Source organism: Oryctolagus cuniculus, chromosome 2 (assembly GCF_051225735.1).
Source record: "Oryctolagus cuniculus isolate XC-2025 breed Fujian yellow rabbit chromosome 2, ASM5122573v1, whole genome shotgun sequence".
Taxonomy (NCBI): Eukaryota; Metazoa; Chordata; class Mammalia; order Lagomorpha; family Leporidae; genus Oryctolagus; species Oryctolagus cuniculus.
The window spans coordinates 107,759,815-107,777,700 of NC_142868.1; the positions used below are offsets into that span (position 1 = coordinate 107,759,815).

The following is a 17,886-nucleotide window of genomic DNA, read 5'->3' on the forward strand; positions in this document are numbered from 1 at the left end:
TCCTACTAACACTGACGTTTTCATAAATTCAGGTACCACGTAACTGAAAGCACCTAACTCGACGATTCCACCGCCTGTACCTTTCAATCCAAGTGCAATCGGTGTGCTTATACCATGAAGCGCGGGCTCAGGCGCCCCTGGACTCCGCTCTGCAGCCACTGAATTCTCCCTGGACAGAATTCCTGAGGCCTTACAGCGGCTTGGTAAATTTCAAACTGCTGTATAAACTTCAAGTGCTGTGCTCACAGTGTGTATTTATGCAAGTCAAGTACATTACAGGCAGTGTTCGTACCTGCAGGCAAAGCCTACCTTCTCCTGTTCCATTCAGTGGTCCTGAGACTGTCTCCCCCTCCCCATTTGATTATTTATTTGAAACTCAGAAAGAGAGGGAAAGACACACACACACACACACACACACAAGAGGGGGAGGGAGAGGGGGAGGGGAGGGGGAGGGGGAGAGGGAGAGAATCCTCAAATGACCACAACAGCCAGGGCTAAGCCAGGAGCCAGGAGCTTCATCCAGATCTCCTACATGGGTGCAAGGACCCAAGCACTTGGGCCATCTTTTGCTGCTTTCCCAGGGACATTAGCAGGGAGCTGGATCAGAAGTGGAGCAGCCGGGACTTGAACTGGTGTACATATGGGATGCTAGCGCTGCAGATGGAGGCTTAACCCACTGTACCACAGCGCTGGCCCTTGCCTGCTACTTCTTGCAGCCAGTGTACTGAACCCAGTGCAAATGTTCTAGGCCAGAATAAGCTTAAGATAAATCATGAAATAAGACTATGACATCCAGAGTCAAGTGTGGTTTGTGAAACACTGGTGTGCTTTACAACAAATACAACTCAAATAGCTCTCTACTCCCTAAGAGAGGCATACGGATTCTTTCATTTTTAAAATGGTCCACAGTTTTCTATGAGCATGGCCATCAGACTGGGCCCTCCGTGGCCCCCTGGCCACAGCAGGGAAGGCTCAGCACTTGGGGCGCCCCGCCAAGTTGAAGGAGCAGGGACTGGCTTATCCAGGTGTGAGGTCGGTGAGCACCCTCACAAACGTCCCGCCACTCCCTCCGGCACCAGCACACAAGGAGCTGCATTCACGCTCCCCCTCCACAGCAGGGCTGCTCCAATTCTGCCCTTTCTGGGCCTCCGAGTCCCCTGCCCTCCACCTTCCTCCATCTGTGTGGTGGGGGTGGGGGTGGGGGTGGTTCTGAGTTGCTGTTTTTTCCAAAGACAGTGTACAGCTCAGTGCCTGGGCACAGGGGTTTTGCCACAAGCCCACGAGCTGAACCCACGGGCGGAAATACTGGCGCGCGCTCTGAGACTCCACTTTGCTCCCCTCAAATGATCAGAATCTCGATTCCTGAAACCAAGGATGAGCTCCACCTGCTTCAGGACCACTTGCTAACAGAATCACACAGCTGTGCTCCCGAGTGTCTTTGATCAGTTCGATGCCAAGTCAATCCTGGCAGGGAGCTGCTGCTAAGATTCTGTCAGTTTCCCCCCAGGAGCCACACCTTCCCAACTGTCCCGAAGCATCAGCTCAAACCAGTGGAAAGGATGCAACACGACAGCTACCAGCTGGGGGCCTTCCAGCTGCTTCTCTGCGCTCCCAGATCCGGGCTGGGATCCCAGAGGAGAGGACTTTGGTGATAATCCCTGGCCTTCGGTATGGACACACTGGGGCAATGCTGTGCCCAGGGACCGATGCCTCTAGGGAGGAGATCAGAAGTGGGCATGTGTGCCTTTGAACAAACTCCCCAGAAGGACATGAGTAAGTCGTAAACGGACGCAGAACTTTCTGGGTAAGCTGCATCGGCCCATGGACCCCCAACCACCACTGCAGAGGGGATTCACCTGGCGAGCCCGGGTGGATTCCACCTGGTGTCACAGAGTGGTTAACACAAGCTGTACTGCAGTGGCTTGAAGGGAAATCTTTGAAAAATAACCTCCCTGGGAGCAGCTGCCCTGTCTCAAAAGAGTGAGCACGGTGCCTCTGTGATTCCTGGCTGGGATGATTTGGCGAGTCAAAGCCAGACAGCAGGCCAAGACCACGCACTGCTCAGCGAAGCACTGTGCTGTGCAAGCCACTGGGAGTAGACACAGCTCCTGACCGTCACCCCTCGTCATCCTGACCAGAGTTCTCTTCGCCTATCCGCGACCCTACGTGGACTACGCCAGGAGACCTAGCATGTAAGTGCTTTGCCCGTGTGAACATGGAGCTTGTTAGTTTAGTTCAGCTGCAAGTTATTAAAGGAAAAGAAGGGAGCGTAAGCCTTTTTGGAAGAAGTCCTTTTGTCAAAAGCACTGCTTTCATTAAGTTATTCTAACGAAATACAACACGTGACAATATTAAGCTCATTATCTATAGTGCAGCAAATGAGTGCAAAAAAAAAAAAAAAAAGGGCAGGAAACCCTACAGCATGAAGCTCACGTGCAACCAGAGATGTGGACCCACATTCACAACCTGAGGCTTTACTGGGGAGACCGGAGCTGTTCTATTCCAAACTGGGCGTCTGCTGGGATTTAATTAGGTGAATTCTCACAGAAGTAAAAATTAAAGATGTGGATGACACTGTCATGGTTATGACAAGGTACCCAGTCTCGTTTCTGAGGTTGTTTTCACTCCGGATGCACAGCAGAAACCATTCCCACTGGCTGCACTACTGGTCTGTAATTCTGATGGCACACTCGGACAACAACTAAATCGGAGGCCATGAGCATCTTTGTCTCCAATCTTTTTAGCAAAAGACACAAGTGGGGTTGGGTTAAGTTGTGGCCAGGGATGCCCCATCCCGTATCAGAGTGCCTGGGATCAAGTCCAGCTCCCTGCTGGAGGTAGCAGACAATGGCCCGACTACTTGAGTCTCTGCCACCTACACGGGAGATAGATGGAGTGCCTAGTTTCTAGTTTTGGCCTGGACCAGCCCTGGTTGGGCTTTTAGGGAGTGAACCAGCAAATGGACGATCTTTCTCTCCCTCCCTTTCTGTCACTCTGCCTTTTTAAGTAAATAAGTAGATAAACCTTTTAATAAAGGAGAGACCAGTGGGAGGCAGGAAGGACTAGAGAAAGTTCTCACCTCCCTTCTTGGCTACAAGCTTTCCTCGGGTGTTGGACTATGAAGAAGCTGTCACGGGAGGATGGTGATTTCCTACCCAGGGCTGGTGTCTCCCCTTCCATTTGCTATTGCTGAGCAGGTCAACAGCCGGCACAATGAGAGACGGGTCCCTCTTTGTCCACAACTGCAAGCCCCGTCAATGAGCACGATAAACACAGTAAAAGAAATAAATACTGGAAGTGGGAGACACGTCTCCCTGACGATGGGCACACTGACCCCCAAGAACCACTGCCCTCTGGATGTCCACTGCTACTAGCAGAGAGACAGGGACAGAGCAAGAGCCCCCCGGAACCCCAATCCGCTGGTTCACTCTCCAACTGCCCACAGCAGTGGAGGCTGGGCTGGGGCTGAAACCAGGACCCAAGAGCTCACTCTACTACATGGCGCCTTGGTGGTTTCGGCTGTCACTGCTGGCCCCCAGAGTGCATCAGCAGGGAGCTGGAATCTGAAGTAGAGCCAGAACTCAAATCCAGGCACTCGGATGTAAGAGGCAGGAGTCTTTACTGCTGGGTCAAACACCCACTCCCAAACAAAAGTCTTTTTTTTTTTTAAACAGTATTTTTACATGTTGTAAAATAAAACAAAAAAATTCTGCATTGTTTATATAAAATAAAAGCTTAATACTAGTGCTTCCAAAGAACCGTGTACCTGCACTGAGAGTGAAACCTACGGCAGAGCTGTCAGGGTAAAAGGAGGAGATCCGCTCAGCACGGCAGAGAAGGCAAAGTAACAGCCACGGGGAGGAAGTCACAGATGGGCAAAAACCCGATTCTATTTAAGGAAGAGCTTTCTAGCAAACTGTGTTCTCCAAACATGGAGCTGGCCAACTCCGGAAGTGGAAGCAGAGCGGGGCGGCTGCCTGTCGGGATGGGGCAAGCGGGCTCCGCGCTGGCTCCAGGGGGTGTGGGTGGGTCCAGCCCGAGAGCCCCGGAGGACACAAGCGCACCGACCGTGGCTCACAGAAAACCCACAACAGCGTGAAGAAGATGTGGTTCACGGCCTCAAGCTGAGACTTTGTCCTTTTCTGGAAATCTGCAGGGGACTTCTAGATGATGCAGACTGGCCTTATCGGACTGCCTACAAACTGCTGGGCAGTTCACGCTTTATTACAATCTGGAGAATATTATAAAAGGAGCAGGCCAAACAGGAAGACCAAATGAAGCCACGGTGCTTAGCAGCTTGGAAAAAAAAAAAAGCACTCTGGCTGCAGGCAGAAACTGGGAAACTGAGTCACACGAAGGCAGCTCTGGCAATCCTAGAGGGCTCTGCAGTTCCACGTCTTTGCTGGAGTTAAGTGACAGTCGCAAGCTGGGGGGCAGCTGGCTTCTTGCAAGTGACACTCCTTTGCAAATAATTAAGAAAGATACAGAGGGGACAGTTCAGTGTTCAAGGAGCCAGACCGCTCATGAAAAGATGGAATTTCCACATCGGGCGCAGAACCTCTGCTGGCTGTGACCTGGCAGGATTCACCCGGCGCCCTCTGCCTCACCCTCTCTCCAGATCAGGGAACACCCTCATCTGTAACATGGACACGCTGCCTAGTAACTGAAGGCTCTCCAGGGTTTGGAAGAGAGAGCATCCACTTTGCAAGAGTTCATAAAAGGAACGAGGAACACGAGCAACACCCACTGTGGTCGGAGCGCAATTTTCAAGTTTCCCCTGCATTCCTCCCTGCCCCCTCTCAAAAGGAAACAAATCTTATTAACAATAAACAGGAAAACCTCTGTCTGTGGAGCACAGGGGATACATTGGGGATACATTCAGTGACAACCGGCAGTCTTGGGGACAACCAACAGGACACCCCTGTGAGGAGGGACCCATTGTTCAAATGCCAGCCCCGAGCCATCGCTCTGCACAGAGACCCCCACGGTCCCTCTCTCGGCTCATCTGAAGCATGCCTACTGCTTCCTGTAAGCCTAATATGCACACACACACACACACACACACACGGGCAGGACCGGACATGGTGACGTCAGGTAGCTCCAGGAGGCATCTCCCGTGCCCTGACCGCAGGGAAGAGAGAGGCAGGAGGGGGGCTGTGCAGCCGGAAGTCCCCACCCGCGTGCCCCTCTGTGGCCTGTGCTGTCACATGCTGCTCGCCCCAGCTGCCACCCTGGCAAGCGGCGCCCAGGACCGTGGCCTGAAATGTCAGCAGTTTCAGAGAGGGGGAAATGGGAGCTTGCCACCTCCTGCTCCACGCAGAGAGGCCCAATGGCTGGGATTCTGTAAGATCTGGCAGAATGACAGAAGCAGAGCCGAGGATAGTTGTAGGAGTGCTGATTCTGTTTCAGGATCTTCCGTGCTACTGACTGAAGGAGGCAGACACCTGTGCAGGGGCCCCAGCACACAGAAGTGTCGGTTTACATAAGACTCCCAACTCTGAAATCCCCAGGAAATGACAAACATCAAACTTCCCCATCTTGATCTCTAAGTGCTGACAGATTTTTTTTTTAAGGGACAACTAGGAAAATGTCAACTGTTATGACAGGCATGGGGCCTATGGGCTGAAATGCTGGTTAAGACGCCTGCGTCCCACACGGGGGTCCCTGGGTGTGACCCCTGGCTCCCGACCCCAGCTTCCTGCCGATGCAGATCTCGGTGGAGGCAGTGGGTGAGGGCTCCCTGTTACCTAGGCAGTAGACCTGGAGCGAGTTCCCAGCTCTTGGCTTTGACCTGAGGGTTCTGTCTCTTTGCTTTTTAAATAAGCAAATTAAGATTTAATTACCAAAAAGAAGACCGCTAAGAAAATTAAAAAGGAGACCAGCTCGAGAGAGGAAGCACCTGCCCTGGAGCTGCCCGGGGCCTCCTTGCTCCCCCCCCCCGGGGGGGGGGTGATGGGAATGTGTGGGGGGTGGGGTGTCAGAGGAGGGGCTCACCCAGCGTGTCCTTGAGGTTCCTCACGAGGGAGCCCTTCTTCAGGCTGTTCTTGCGCTCCACGTAGTTGGAGGGCACGTAGCCCGTCCTGTTGGCCGCGTTGCGCACCCGCCACCACGTCTTGGAGTCGTCCAGCAGCCACAGGCGCTCGTTCTTCTTGATGTCAAGCTCCTGGTCCTGCTGGGCCGTGTAGTCCCACTTGGCGATAACAATCACTTCTTCTGTCATCTTTCATGGAGTCCTTCTGCCAGCAGAAACATTGAGAGAGGCTCGTCAGACAACCGGCCGACCCCTGCTCTGGCCTCCGCACGGGCCTGAGACATTAGCCGCTGACAGCGCTCTCCCGGGGCCCTGAAACACTCCACCCTAGACCCCTCGCCCCAGGCTTGGGGGATGCGTGTTATAAACCAGACCCCGCCTTACGGACTGCTGTGCACCGGGACCTCCCCAAGCCCTGTGAAAAGCAAAAAGAAACGTGCAAACGACGGTCACAGCGGCAGAACACAACCTGCTCGCCGAAGGGACAGTGGCTCCCGAGTGCTGAGTGGTGGACATTCCCTCTCTCGGGATAAGTTGGGTTTTCTGAACATACTTACTACGAACAAGACCCCCAAACCACCCTTGTAAGCCCAAACTAGCGCAGTGCTGCTGCAATGGGCTACCCTGGATCCAGAAGAGGAGCCAGCAGCACCAGGGGTGACTTCTGAATGCAGTCAGGGTGACAGCAAGGCACCCGGGTTAGCCTCAGTCTCTGCCACACGCCAGTGTTCACATTAGGCAGAACTGGGTGCACGGGCACGGGAACACTCCCTACTCTCCCTGCAAACACAGAATCAGTCTGGAAGACTTATATCTAACACCACAGCCCTTCCCTGGATATCCATAGCCGCTTCACTGACAGCTGCCCCAACCTGGAGGCAACCCAGGTGAATGTATAAATGAACGGGGTACATCTGGACAACGGAGCGCTATTCAAACAATAACAAGACGCGAGCTGTCAGGGCCACGAGACGACACCGCAGAACTGTCACCGCACACAGCTAAGCGACAGAAGCCAGCCTGAAAAGGCTGCGCACCGTGCGACACTGACAAAGTCTCTCCTTGACCAAACTCTGCCCTGGCTGCTCTGATCCCTCCACCCAGGGAGGCCTCAGCGTCTTCTGCTTTGCACCACCCAATCTCAGCAAGAATCCTGCTGGGTTGGTCCAGCCAGAATCCTACTCCCTTGGCATCCGGTTAAGTTCCTCTTCCTCTGCCTCCTCCCTCCCAAGCTGAGGTCCCACCATCCTCGTAGGCCTTCAGCAAGAATCCTGTTGGGTCGGTTTAGCCAGAATCTCCCGTACTTCCTGACGCTCCTCTTAGCAATCTTCCATCCACCAATCAACCCCTAAAAAAAGTCTGCCTTGCTGTTCAAATGTCATGAATAATTATTTTATTTAATAGTTCCCACTATGAGACATTCTGGAAAAAGCAAATCAATGCAGGCAGTGAGATCTGTGCTTGCCAGGGGCGAGGGGGAGAAGAGATGAGTGGGGAAAGCAGAGAGAATTTTCAGGGCGGTAATACTGCTCTGCTTAATTTCAACTGGTGAACACACGTCACGACACATTTGTCAAGTCCTAGATGACGCACAACGTCGAAAGTCAATGTCACACAAAATTACTCCAAAGTAAATGCTCATTAAAATAGCAACAAATCTGGTACCCTCTGCATCTCCTGAAACTGACAGACAGCAGAAGTGTACCTCAACAAATACAAGCAATACGGTTATCAACTAGTTCATCGACTCCACACTCCGTAGGCAGAAGATGGGCTGGTGTCCTTCAGGCAGGAAAACTGAGTATTCCAAACTTGAGCTGACCAGACACTTCCCCAACACTTGGCACACGGAATGATGATGGGATCTGGACTACAGCGCCTCCCCGTCCCCAGCAGACGAGGGCCTCGTTATTCTGTAGGTTGACTTCAGGATTACGGAGGGGACCCGTGCTGCTGACTCCATGGAAGCCCACACACCCCGTTTAAATAACACGACACTTTCGACTGGAAGCTAAAGGCACTTATGAATAATGCATGTCTGTCTCTTTCGTGAATTAATTTCCAAATTCCGAGATAGCAAACCTTAGGGGGAAGGAAGAACTGTTCTGCAAACCTTATGAACACTGCGCCCACTATCTAAGAGGGGAGCGTTTACACAAAGCTCGTTTCAATAACTGGAGATAATTCTGTTAATCTACTTTGGGAAAACCTCGAGCCCATAGCGCACAAGCTCAATAACCTGACCTCTGTGTCAGCTTAGACTTCTGAAAGTCACAAAGGCTGGTTACTAACGGGGGCAACAGCAGTGATAGGCCTGGGGCTTGGAGGATATTCCACTTGGGTACCAGGACACTGCTTAATTACGCAATTTCCAAAAGAGTTTAACACGAACAGCCCATCACTTAAGACCTATCAAGATGTAGCCAATTGGGGTTGGTGCTGTGGTGCAGCGAGCTAAAGCCCTGGCCTGAAGCAACGGCATCCCATATGGGTGCTGGTTCGAGTCCTGGCTGCTCCTCTTCCGATCCAGCTCTCTGCTATAGCCTGGGAAAGCAGTGGAGGATGGCCCGAGTAACTTGGGCCCTGCACCCACATGGGAGACCCAGAGGAAGCTCCTGGCTCCTGGCTTTGGATCGGCACAGCTCAGGCTGTTGCGGCCATCTGGGGAGTGAACCAGCAGATGGAAGATATCTCTCTCTCTCTGTCTCTACCTCTCTCTGTAACTCTTTCAAATAAATAAAATAAAATTAAAAAAAAAAAAAAAAGACGTAGCCAATGAAAGCTCTTTCTAGATTCTTCTGCTGCACAAACAGTAGCTAAGTAAGCAGCCAGCTGGCCACGATCCACTTTGAGATACACGGAACCTCACTCAGGAGCTAGAAACCACCACCACCTGAGCTCTACCACAAGCCAGCGGCATCAGCACTCCAAGGGGCCTGGGAATGAGAAGTTCCTTACAGGTGGCCAGGCAGAGATTCTCTCGGACCCAAGAAGGGCAAAACCAAGTCACAGGGCGCCTCTTGCTCCTCAGGGGTTCTCCCCTGCGTGACCACGCTGAGCGCCGCCTTCAGGAAGTCAACTCTGAGTACAGGATGTGACGGGCACTCGACACCTGCCAACATGCTTAACACCTTTCAGGAAGGTGAAGAAGATTAAGTGACTTGCTTGATGACACAGTCACCAGACCTGAGTCCAGTTCTGTGCCTCCCAACTCTGGGCTCCAGTGCTCACTCGCAGGGGGTGGGTGCAGGAAGGGCTGCGACGTGTGGTTGAGGAATGCCAGAAGCCCTGCCCAGGGGAGCAGTCACCCACAATGACCTGGCTGCACCAATGGGTCTTAGCCCTATTCTAACTGATCACTGTCTATCGATAAGAAACACTTCTGGAGGTCGCTTCAGAGGCCCAGCCAATCAACCACAGTCTCAAGCAAGTGACATTCGCCGCTCAACAAGTGCCTCATTCCACGCAGCCCACGATCGACCAAGCAGTCCCTGAACACCTGCGCTTCTGGAAGCCACACCTCCTCAACTCTCAGGAAGCCCAGCTCCACACAGGAGACCCACTTAGCAGCCCCGTCTCCCTCCAGGAACAAGGAACCTGCTCAGCTTCTGGCTCGGATGAATAAGCAGCTTCCTCATTTCTACAGCAGGCCGGGGCCGCTGCCCCCGGGACCCCAAAACAAACAGGGAAGAAGACCTCTGTTCCCCCGTCAATGCTGCCCTGTGTAACCGCAGAGTCTGGTCTTTCTTCTCCGGCCCACACCGGTTGGAAAGACGGGCCAGAAGCTCATTTTGGAGGGCCTTGCATATTGTGAAAGCAGGGTTGAGATTTCCCCGCACTGAGGCTCTGGGAAGCTGTTTCGTAGGAGTCCAGCAAACCACATGGTATTTTCTCTCACGAATAATGTATTATGGTGCACAGGATAGATCAGAAGAGTGAGCGGGGCTGGCACTGTGGCCTAGCAGGTAAAGCCACTGCCTGCACTGCCAGCATCCCATATATGGGCACCGGTTCTAGTCCTGGCTGCTCCACTTCCAATCCAGCTCTCTGCTATGGCCTGGGAAGGCAGTGGAAAATGGCCTAAGTCCTCAGACCCCTGCACCTGCATGGGAGACCCAGCGGAGGCTCCTGGCTTCGGATCGGCACAGCTCAGGCCGTCGCGTCCAGTTGGGGAGTAAACCAGTGGATGGAATACCTCTCTCTCTCTCTGCCTCTCCTTCTCTATGTAGCTCTTTCAAATAAATAAATAAATCTTGTCGCTCCCCCTCTTCGTGGAGGAACGACACAGGACCCTGCATTGTTCTTCTGTCTGCTCGGCCCTCCCCGGGTTTGCTGCTGGTTCTTCCCGGGTTGGCTACCGACCCTTCCACCTCCGTGGAAGGGCGGTTCCCCCTGCCACATTCCCCACTTCCGCAGGGGAGCAGCACACCGCCGGCCGGCTCTCTGGGGGCTGCACAGGTGTTCCCCTTAGATGTTCCTGATACATGCCGTCTCTCTCCTCCTTTATAGTCCTCCTCTGCCAATCCCAACTCGGCTGCCCACACGCCGAGTACGCTGCTCTCCTCCAATCAGGAGCAAGTCCTACAGCTTATTGGCTGAACTGGAGGCAGCTGTGTAGAAGCTGTTTTCTTCTCTCCCAGCGCCATATTGTGGGAGAGCAGATGCATAGAATAAGTCTTAATTCCAGTAACTCAGTCCAGTCCGGGTTGCTCCCCACAAATCTTTAAAAAAAAAAAAAGAGCGAGCCCTAGAGATTATTACTGCCCCCCCCCAAATCATACATACAAACTCGCCTGAATTTCTAACACAGAAGAAGCTCTAACAAAACAAAGTCCAGAACATTCTAACTAACCAACTCCTGAGGGTTTAGGCTGGAGGTGGTATTCTGATTTAGTCTAACAGAGGTCCAACACAAAGGACTCCAGCAGAGCCAGTTCAAGGAAACCTAATCTTGCCTTTGTGACGGATGGCTACTGAAGCTTACCACCTGGGACTAGCACACAGAGAGAGGAGCCAGACACTTGGTAAGACACAGCCGGCTCACAGCTTACATGTCACGTCAATGCTCCAGAACAGAGCTTAGCAACAAGAGCCCCGAACTACGCGGAGAGAAGAAAGGCCCAGAGAGCCTTACAGGATCGGCTTCGATGGAAGATGTGAAAGCAAACAGAAAACAGAATAGCTATAAAAGCTGTCTTGGCTCAACAGTTTCCACTAACCCCTACAATAACATCAATCCCATTCCAAGACCCTATTCTCTTTCTAAAACCGATTCTGTGAACCGTATCTTGGCTGGGTTACGCATCCTTCCTAACAGACAGTGTTCTGTCAACACCCACAAACGGTCACCGATGCTCCCGGAGAGGTGACGGGGACCAAGCTGAACCACCAGATCGGCAGGGTAACCGGAAGTCACAAGTCCTGGGTCTGGGGTCCCAAACGTGGCTGATGCATTCGCAAGCCTGGACTTGAGTCTCTTCTGTGACAAAGGAGTCACAGTGCTCGCCGTGCAAGATCCTGCTGAAGATACGGAAAAGCACAAGAGGGTAGTGGCACGAGGCTGGGGCTTAGCAAACTTAGCCCACTCCATGGGCTGCGGTCCGGCTGTGCCACCCTAGCCCGGCTGCCTCTTTGACAAAGTAAGGTAATACTAGTACTTCACTTAGAAGCTTGTGAAAAAAAAAACAAACAAACCCTTGAGGCTACTGCCCAGCACTGGACGGAAACCACAGACCGCCTCTGCATTCAGGGGTTCCACATCTGTGGGTTTCACATCCATGGGTTCCACGTTCAGATTCTACCAACCAATATTTGAAAATACTCTGAAAAAAAAAATCTGCGTCTATTCTGACCGTGCACAGGCTTTGATCTTGTCATTATTCCCTAAATAGGATGCACTGCGTAATGGTCCAAGACCGTGGCACTCCACACACTGAGGCAGGGCCACGTCCTACCCACCCCTTCCTCCACCCAGACTGGATTTTCTGAGCGTTTCCTGGGCACCAAGCTACCCTGGTGAGGCAGCCAGACCCAGCGTCTGCTCTGTCGAGATTCAAGTTCAAGTGTTAGTGGCACCTCCTCAGAAATATCTGCCCCCACCAATCCAAGTCATTATCGCTGTGCTGGCTACTTGCCCTACTTCCTGAAAAGCATTTAACCCCAGATGACCGCCTCGCTTGTTGTCAGGAGGCGCCACAATGTGTTGACAATGGCTGCTGAGCTTCGTTTCCCGGGACGCTCAGAAGGCTGATGATTCAAGGTTAATATGCCTCTTTCACCCTTCAACCGACTAGCAAATTTAGCCTGCTAACGGGAAGACCACAGTCGTAGAGATTCCAAACACTGCCAATCATACTGGGTAATGTAAACCAGAGATGGAGAGCTAGATTTCTTAAACTCCATTCAAAATACATGCACAGATAGACAAGTCTGACATTTAACGCCAAGAACATTGCCCTTGAAACTGCAGAAAAATACGTATGTGCACTTGTGTATGGAGATATACCAAATATATATATATATATATATATATATATCTGTCTATGAGGAAGTACAGGCATACTTCAAAAAGCTTGTGGAAATAGAACTAAAACCTTACTTTGGAATATAACAATTTTGTAAAATTGTAAAATTTTGTAAAAACTGTAAAATCTTCATGAAAATGATTATAAAAAACTACATGGCTTTCAGGAATTTTTGCAATAAAACAATATACTTTAAAATTTTTATTTATTGATTCGGACAGCAGTAGAAAGAAAGAGAATGACAGGTATCTTTCCCATCTACTGGTTCGCTCCCCAGATGCTCACAACAGCGTTTTGAGCGTTTTGAGTTCAAAGACAGGAGCTAAGAACTCAATCCAGGTCTCTTCCTCCAGCGGCAGGGACTCAGTTACTTGAGCCACTGCCTGCTGCCTCCCAAAGTGTGCATTAGCAGGAGCTGGAATCAGGAGTGGAGCTGGAACTCAAATCCAGGCGCTTCAATAAGAAACGCAGGCATCCCAAGTGACGTCGTAACCACTAGCCCAAATACATACCCTAATGAATTTTTTTAAGATTGATTTATTTTTTTGAAAGAATTACAGAGAGGGATGGAGAGACACAGAGAGATCTTCCACCTACTTCCAGATTGCTGCAAAGGCCAAGGCTGGGGCAAACCAAAGCCAGGAGCTTCTTCCGGTTCTCCCACATGGATGGCAGGGGCCCAAGCACTCAGGCCATCTTCCACTGCTTTTCCCAGGCCATTGGCAGGAAGCTGCATTGGAAGTGGAGCAGCCTGGACACGAACCAGTGCCCATATGGGATGCCAGCATCATCACGGGCAGTACCTTTACCCATCATGCCACAACTCCACCCCTGCATTTTCATCTTTTAAGCCTATTTTCCATGAACTTTTCGAAGCACCTTTCTAATTAGTTTAGTGAATCAACATATGAGAGAAGAAACTGAGAACATATGAAAAACAAAAAAAAAGAAAAAAGAAAAACTCCTATCCGTGCCTTGACTTTCAACACAGCGTCTGAATTATTCAAATATTATCTGTTTCACTAGGCATCCTCGGAATGTTTTTGCTGTTGTAATAGCTCTTGCCTTCAGAAGAAAAAAAAAAAACGCAATTGATCGAATCATCATGGAAACTCACTCCAAAAAAGCATAGGCTTTTAGTAGATGTGGGAGATAGACTGACAGTCCCATTCATGTCCACACCTAACACCAGAACCTGTGAGTATGTGCCATACACGGCCAAGGGGAACTCAGCTTCCTTATCCACTGTCCTGGAGATGGGCAGAGGCTCCTGGATTACCCGGGAGGCCCAGGGGAACCACAAGGGCCCCTCCACATGGGAGAGGCAGGCTGAGTAGTCCACACCGGAAACTCCTGCGCTGCTGTCAAACAGAGCATACGGTCTCCAAAGCTGGAAAAACGTGTCCCCGGAAGCAATGCAGCCTGCTGACACCTAACAGGCAGCCCAAGGAGGAGCCCTGGGCCAGACTTCTGACCTCCAGGCCTCTGACAGGAGGAACCGGTGCTGTTGTTCTAAGCCACTGAGCTGGTGGTGGCTGCTACTGCAGCCATGAGAAACTAATGCATGAGTGATTCTGCTCAGGTGAGTCCAAGCCTGGGAATGCTTTCTACGCTTTCCCCCAATTATTGCAGTGTTTTCCTCCCTCGGTGTATATTTGCAAATAGCTTTAAATAGTGCATTTGCATTCGGGAGACTTACTATGAAACAGAGAAGCAACTTAAAACTCTTCATTAAAATTTCAAGTTGTGTTGTAGATAAAAGACCTGCCAGATGCCAACTAATCTGACAGGAGTTGGCAGGAGCCTGTGGTCTCCTGTGGGGCAACAGAAAGACCGGTTGGTGGCTTTTTACAAGCAGTGTCGCTAATTACAGCTAATACACTTCAACTTTTAACTAGGATGCACTACGGAATCTAGGGGCTGTTCCAACTCCCGGTAAGTTAATTAAGCTGTGACAAGAGGCAAGGTCTTAATACTTCCTTAAGACACAAACACTCACTACATGCAAAAGAGAAAATAAACAGAGCTCCCTTCTCCCTTCTCCCAGAGGCACAGGGGCCGGTACACGGTGCTGTCTGAGAGGTTATGGGCTCCACGCACATGGCATGAGCAGCTGACATTTGCCTCCTATCCACATGATAACTGCTCATCGAATGTATACAGCAACCCTGTGAAACAGAGATGACCTGTAGATATAGCTTACAAATGCTGAAGCTGGGACTCCAAGATAGTAAACAACTCTGCTGGGATTCAAACCACCAGAAGTGTCTTATCACACAGCCCAGCCTTATCTATTGTCCTCACTGCCTGCTGGTGATAATGACAGCAGAATATTGCTGCATCACTTAAAAATAAACAAAACCCAAATCCCCAGGGCAGGTGGCTGGGGATAAACAAGAACAGAATTTCAATTGCCTCTGGGTGGATGGGTGAATGGGAGGTGGTGCAGGGAATATTTTATTGGGGATGGGCAAGGGAGGGCTGAGCTAGCTGAAGGGGAGATGTTTCCTGATTCCTGAGGAGCTCCAGCTCCCTGCTGTGGGGTCCCGGGTGGTGGGGAGCAGGCCGGCTGCACTGCCACCCGGCACCTCCTCTGCAGCTCCTCCTGAACTTGGCTGAATGTCACAGGGCTCGGGCTGCAGTCAGTGGACTTCTGCCGCTGCTCCCAGGGTGATCTTGGAGGGGGGCGTCTGATGGTTTGGTTTCTAGCTGCATCACATAACGGTCACAGACCATGGACTCTAAGGTGTCCAGGACCTGGAAGTCATGAAGGAAGGTCTCCTTGGAAGCCACTTCAGGCATCTGTCTCGCCAGTCAAAAGGCAGCCAGGGTTTGACAGCCACCTGGGCACCAGCCAGCTGTGGGACTGCGGTGGGAGGGTGCCAGTCCACTCGCACCTCGGACTCTGTGTTTGCAGCTGAGGTCAGACCTTCTAGGAGGATTAAATGAGACAGTCCACAGGAAGCACCCGCCCCGGGCCAGGCTGGTGAGCACTGGTCATTACTGCCCCTCTGCCTCACGCCGTGTCCCGCTGAATCCCATGGCTCACGGGACTTGAGTCTAACAGTTACGGGAGCTCAGCAAGGCAGGTGCATTATGTTAAGGGCATCACTGACCAGGAAAGAGAAACCAATTCTCAGAGGAACGCTGTGCATCGGGGATGCCACAGCACTATGAACTCAGCTTAGCAAAGCTGTACAGACACCCCATGTGTCCTGGGAATATCCCAGTTCCCTTCCTGCAGTGTTCCCAGTGTGGCTGATACAAATGACACCAGCCTGTATCCAGCCTAGAGAGGTTTTCCTCTCTAAACAAGGCACCTTCCAGAACATGTTACACACATGGGGGTATAGCCAAGTTATTACAAAAACATACACTTAGAGAATTGGTTGAGGGGCTGGCACTGTGGTGCAGTCAGTAAAGCTGCTGCCCTGCAGAGACAGCATCCCATACGGGTGCCAGTTTGAGTCCCGGCTGCTCCACTTCCGATCCAGCTCTCTGCTATGGCCTAGGAAAGCAGCAGAAGATGGCCCAAGTCCTTGGGTCCCTGTACCCTCGTGGGAGACCGGGAAGAAGGTCCTGGCTCCTGGCTTTGGATGCAGCCGTTTGGGGAGCGAACCAGCAGATGGAAGACCTCTCTCTGTCTCTCTCTCTTTCTGCCTCTCTGTAATTCCACCTCCCCCACTGGGCTCTGCAGGAGCAGGGCCCAGGGCAGGGATGTGGGGCCCAGGGCAGGGATGTGGTGAGAAGGGGGGGCCTGAGGAATTCGGAGGGATTAACCCCTTCACAGATACCTGTTTACAAATTATTTTGGACACAGAATCGTTAACATTTATTTGTTGTAAATGCATGATTCTTTTAAAGAAATCTTCCCTATGAAAGGGGAAATAAAGATTTCTAGCATCCGTGTTTGATTTTATAAAACAAATTTACTTTTGAGAACCATTTTAGTTTCCTCTATTATTAATATCATACATTAGTATGGCATATTTGAACAAAACCCAACAGATTATTAACTAAAGCTCATAATTTATTCAAATATCCTTAGTTTTCCCCTGAAGTCCTTTTTCTCTTGAAAAATTTTATACATTTATTGAATTACTTGAGAGAGAGAAAAAGATCTTCAGAGATCTTCCATCCACTGATTCATTCCCAAGTGCCCACGACAGCCAAGGCTGGGCCAAGCCAAGGCCAAGAGGCTGGCACTCAACCTGCACCTCCCACATGCGTGGCAGGGACCCAGTGATGTCAGCCATCACCTGCTGCAAGCCCAAGTGTGCACTGGCAGGACGACAGAGTCAAGCTTGGGGCCAGGATTCAAACCCAGGCACCCCGATCCCAAGTGACGCCTTCTCATCCACCAGGCCAAACACCCACCCCTCACATCCTTTTCCTGTCCAAGAACCCACTCAGCATCCCTCACTGTACTTGCTGTCACCTCTCCTTCAGGCTCCTCTAGTCTGTGACAGCTCTCAGACCCCCCTCCTCTTGAGGAGTACAGATCAAGCAAGCATTTTGCAGATGGCCCTCGGTTAGGATTTTTCTCAGAGACCTGGGGTGATGGGGTCGGGAAGAAAGACCACAGGTCAAGTGCCCTTCTCATCACATCAGACCAGGGTGCATACACCAACACGACGTACCACCACCGATGTGGACCGTGCCCCTGGCTGAGGCAGCCTTTGCCAGCCAGGCCTCTCCACTGCAGAGTCACCCCCAGCCCTTCCGCACCCTGCTCCCTGGCAGGGGTCTCCAAGCCCAGCCCACACATGGGGAGGGGGGGCAGGGGCAATGCTCTACCTCCATGAGGATGAGTGTCTGTGCAACAGACTCGTAAGCCTGGCAGATCTGTCTCTCTTCCTCTGTTCATTTATTCAAAGATTTCTTTCCTCTTTTTAGACTTATTTATTTGAAAGGGAAAATGACAGAGATGGGGAGGGAGGGAGAGAGAGATGGAGGGAAGGAGAGAAAGAGAAAGAGGGAAGGAAGAAAAGAGAAAGAGGGAGGGAGGGAGAGAGAGAAAGGGATCTTCTACCTGCTGATTCACTCCCTAAATGGCTGCAACGGCCATATCTGGGCCAGGCCAAAGCCAGGAGCCAGAAACTCCATCCAGGTCTCCCACATGGGTGGCAGGGGCCCAGGTACTTGGGCCATCTTCTGCTGCTTTCCCAGACACATTAACAAGGAGCTGAATCAGACGTGGAGCAGCCAGGGACCCGAACCCCGTACAACAGTGGGAGGGGGCCACACTGCAGAAACATCCTGAAATTTTTCCCATGCTGACCCCGGCTGGGTTCTTGGATCATGTGTTGCTGGAGAACATGAAGGAGCCTA

The 17,886-nt window shown here is 51.5% G+C and overlaps 1 protein-coding gene across 5 annotated transcripts in view; it reads right to left on the bottom strand.

Annotated features, from left to right (window-relative positions):
- NCK2 (NCK adaptor protein 2) overlaps positions 1–17,886 on the bottom strand; it is a 151,246-nt gene that overhangs the window by 31,444 nt on the left and 101,916 nt on the right. For 4 of the 5 annotated variants that reach the window (XM_051834899.3, XM_051834882.3, XM_089327434.1 and 1 more), the window contains one exon: positions 5,995–6,236. In XM_051834899.3, coding sequence (XP_051690859.1) covers positions 5,995–6,220 — 226 coding nt within the window. In that variant the 5' untranslated portion in view covers positions 6,221–6,236. The remainder of the gene's footprint in view (positions 1–5,994; positions 6,237–17,886) is intronic. The other variant, XM_051834906.3, reaches the window with a different exon arrangement.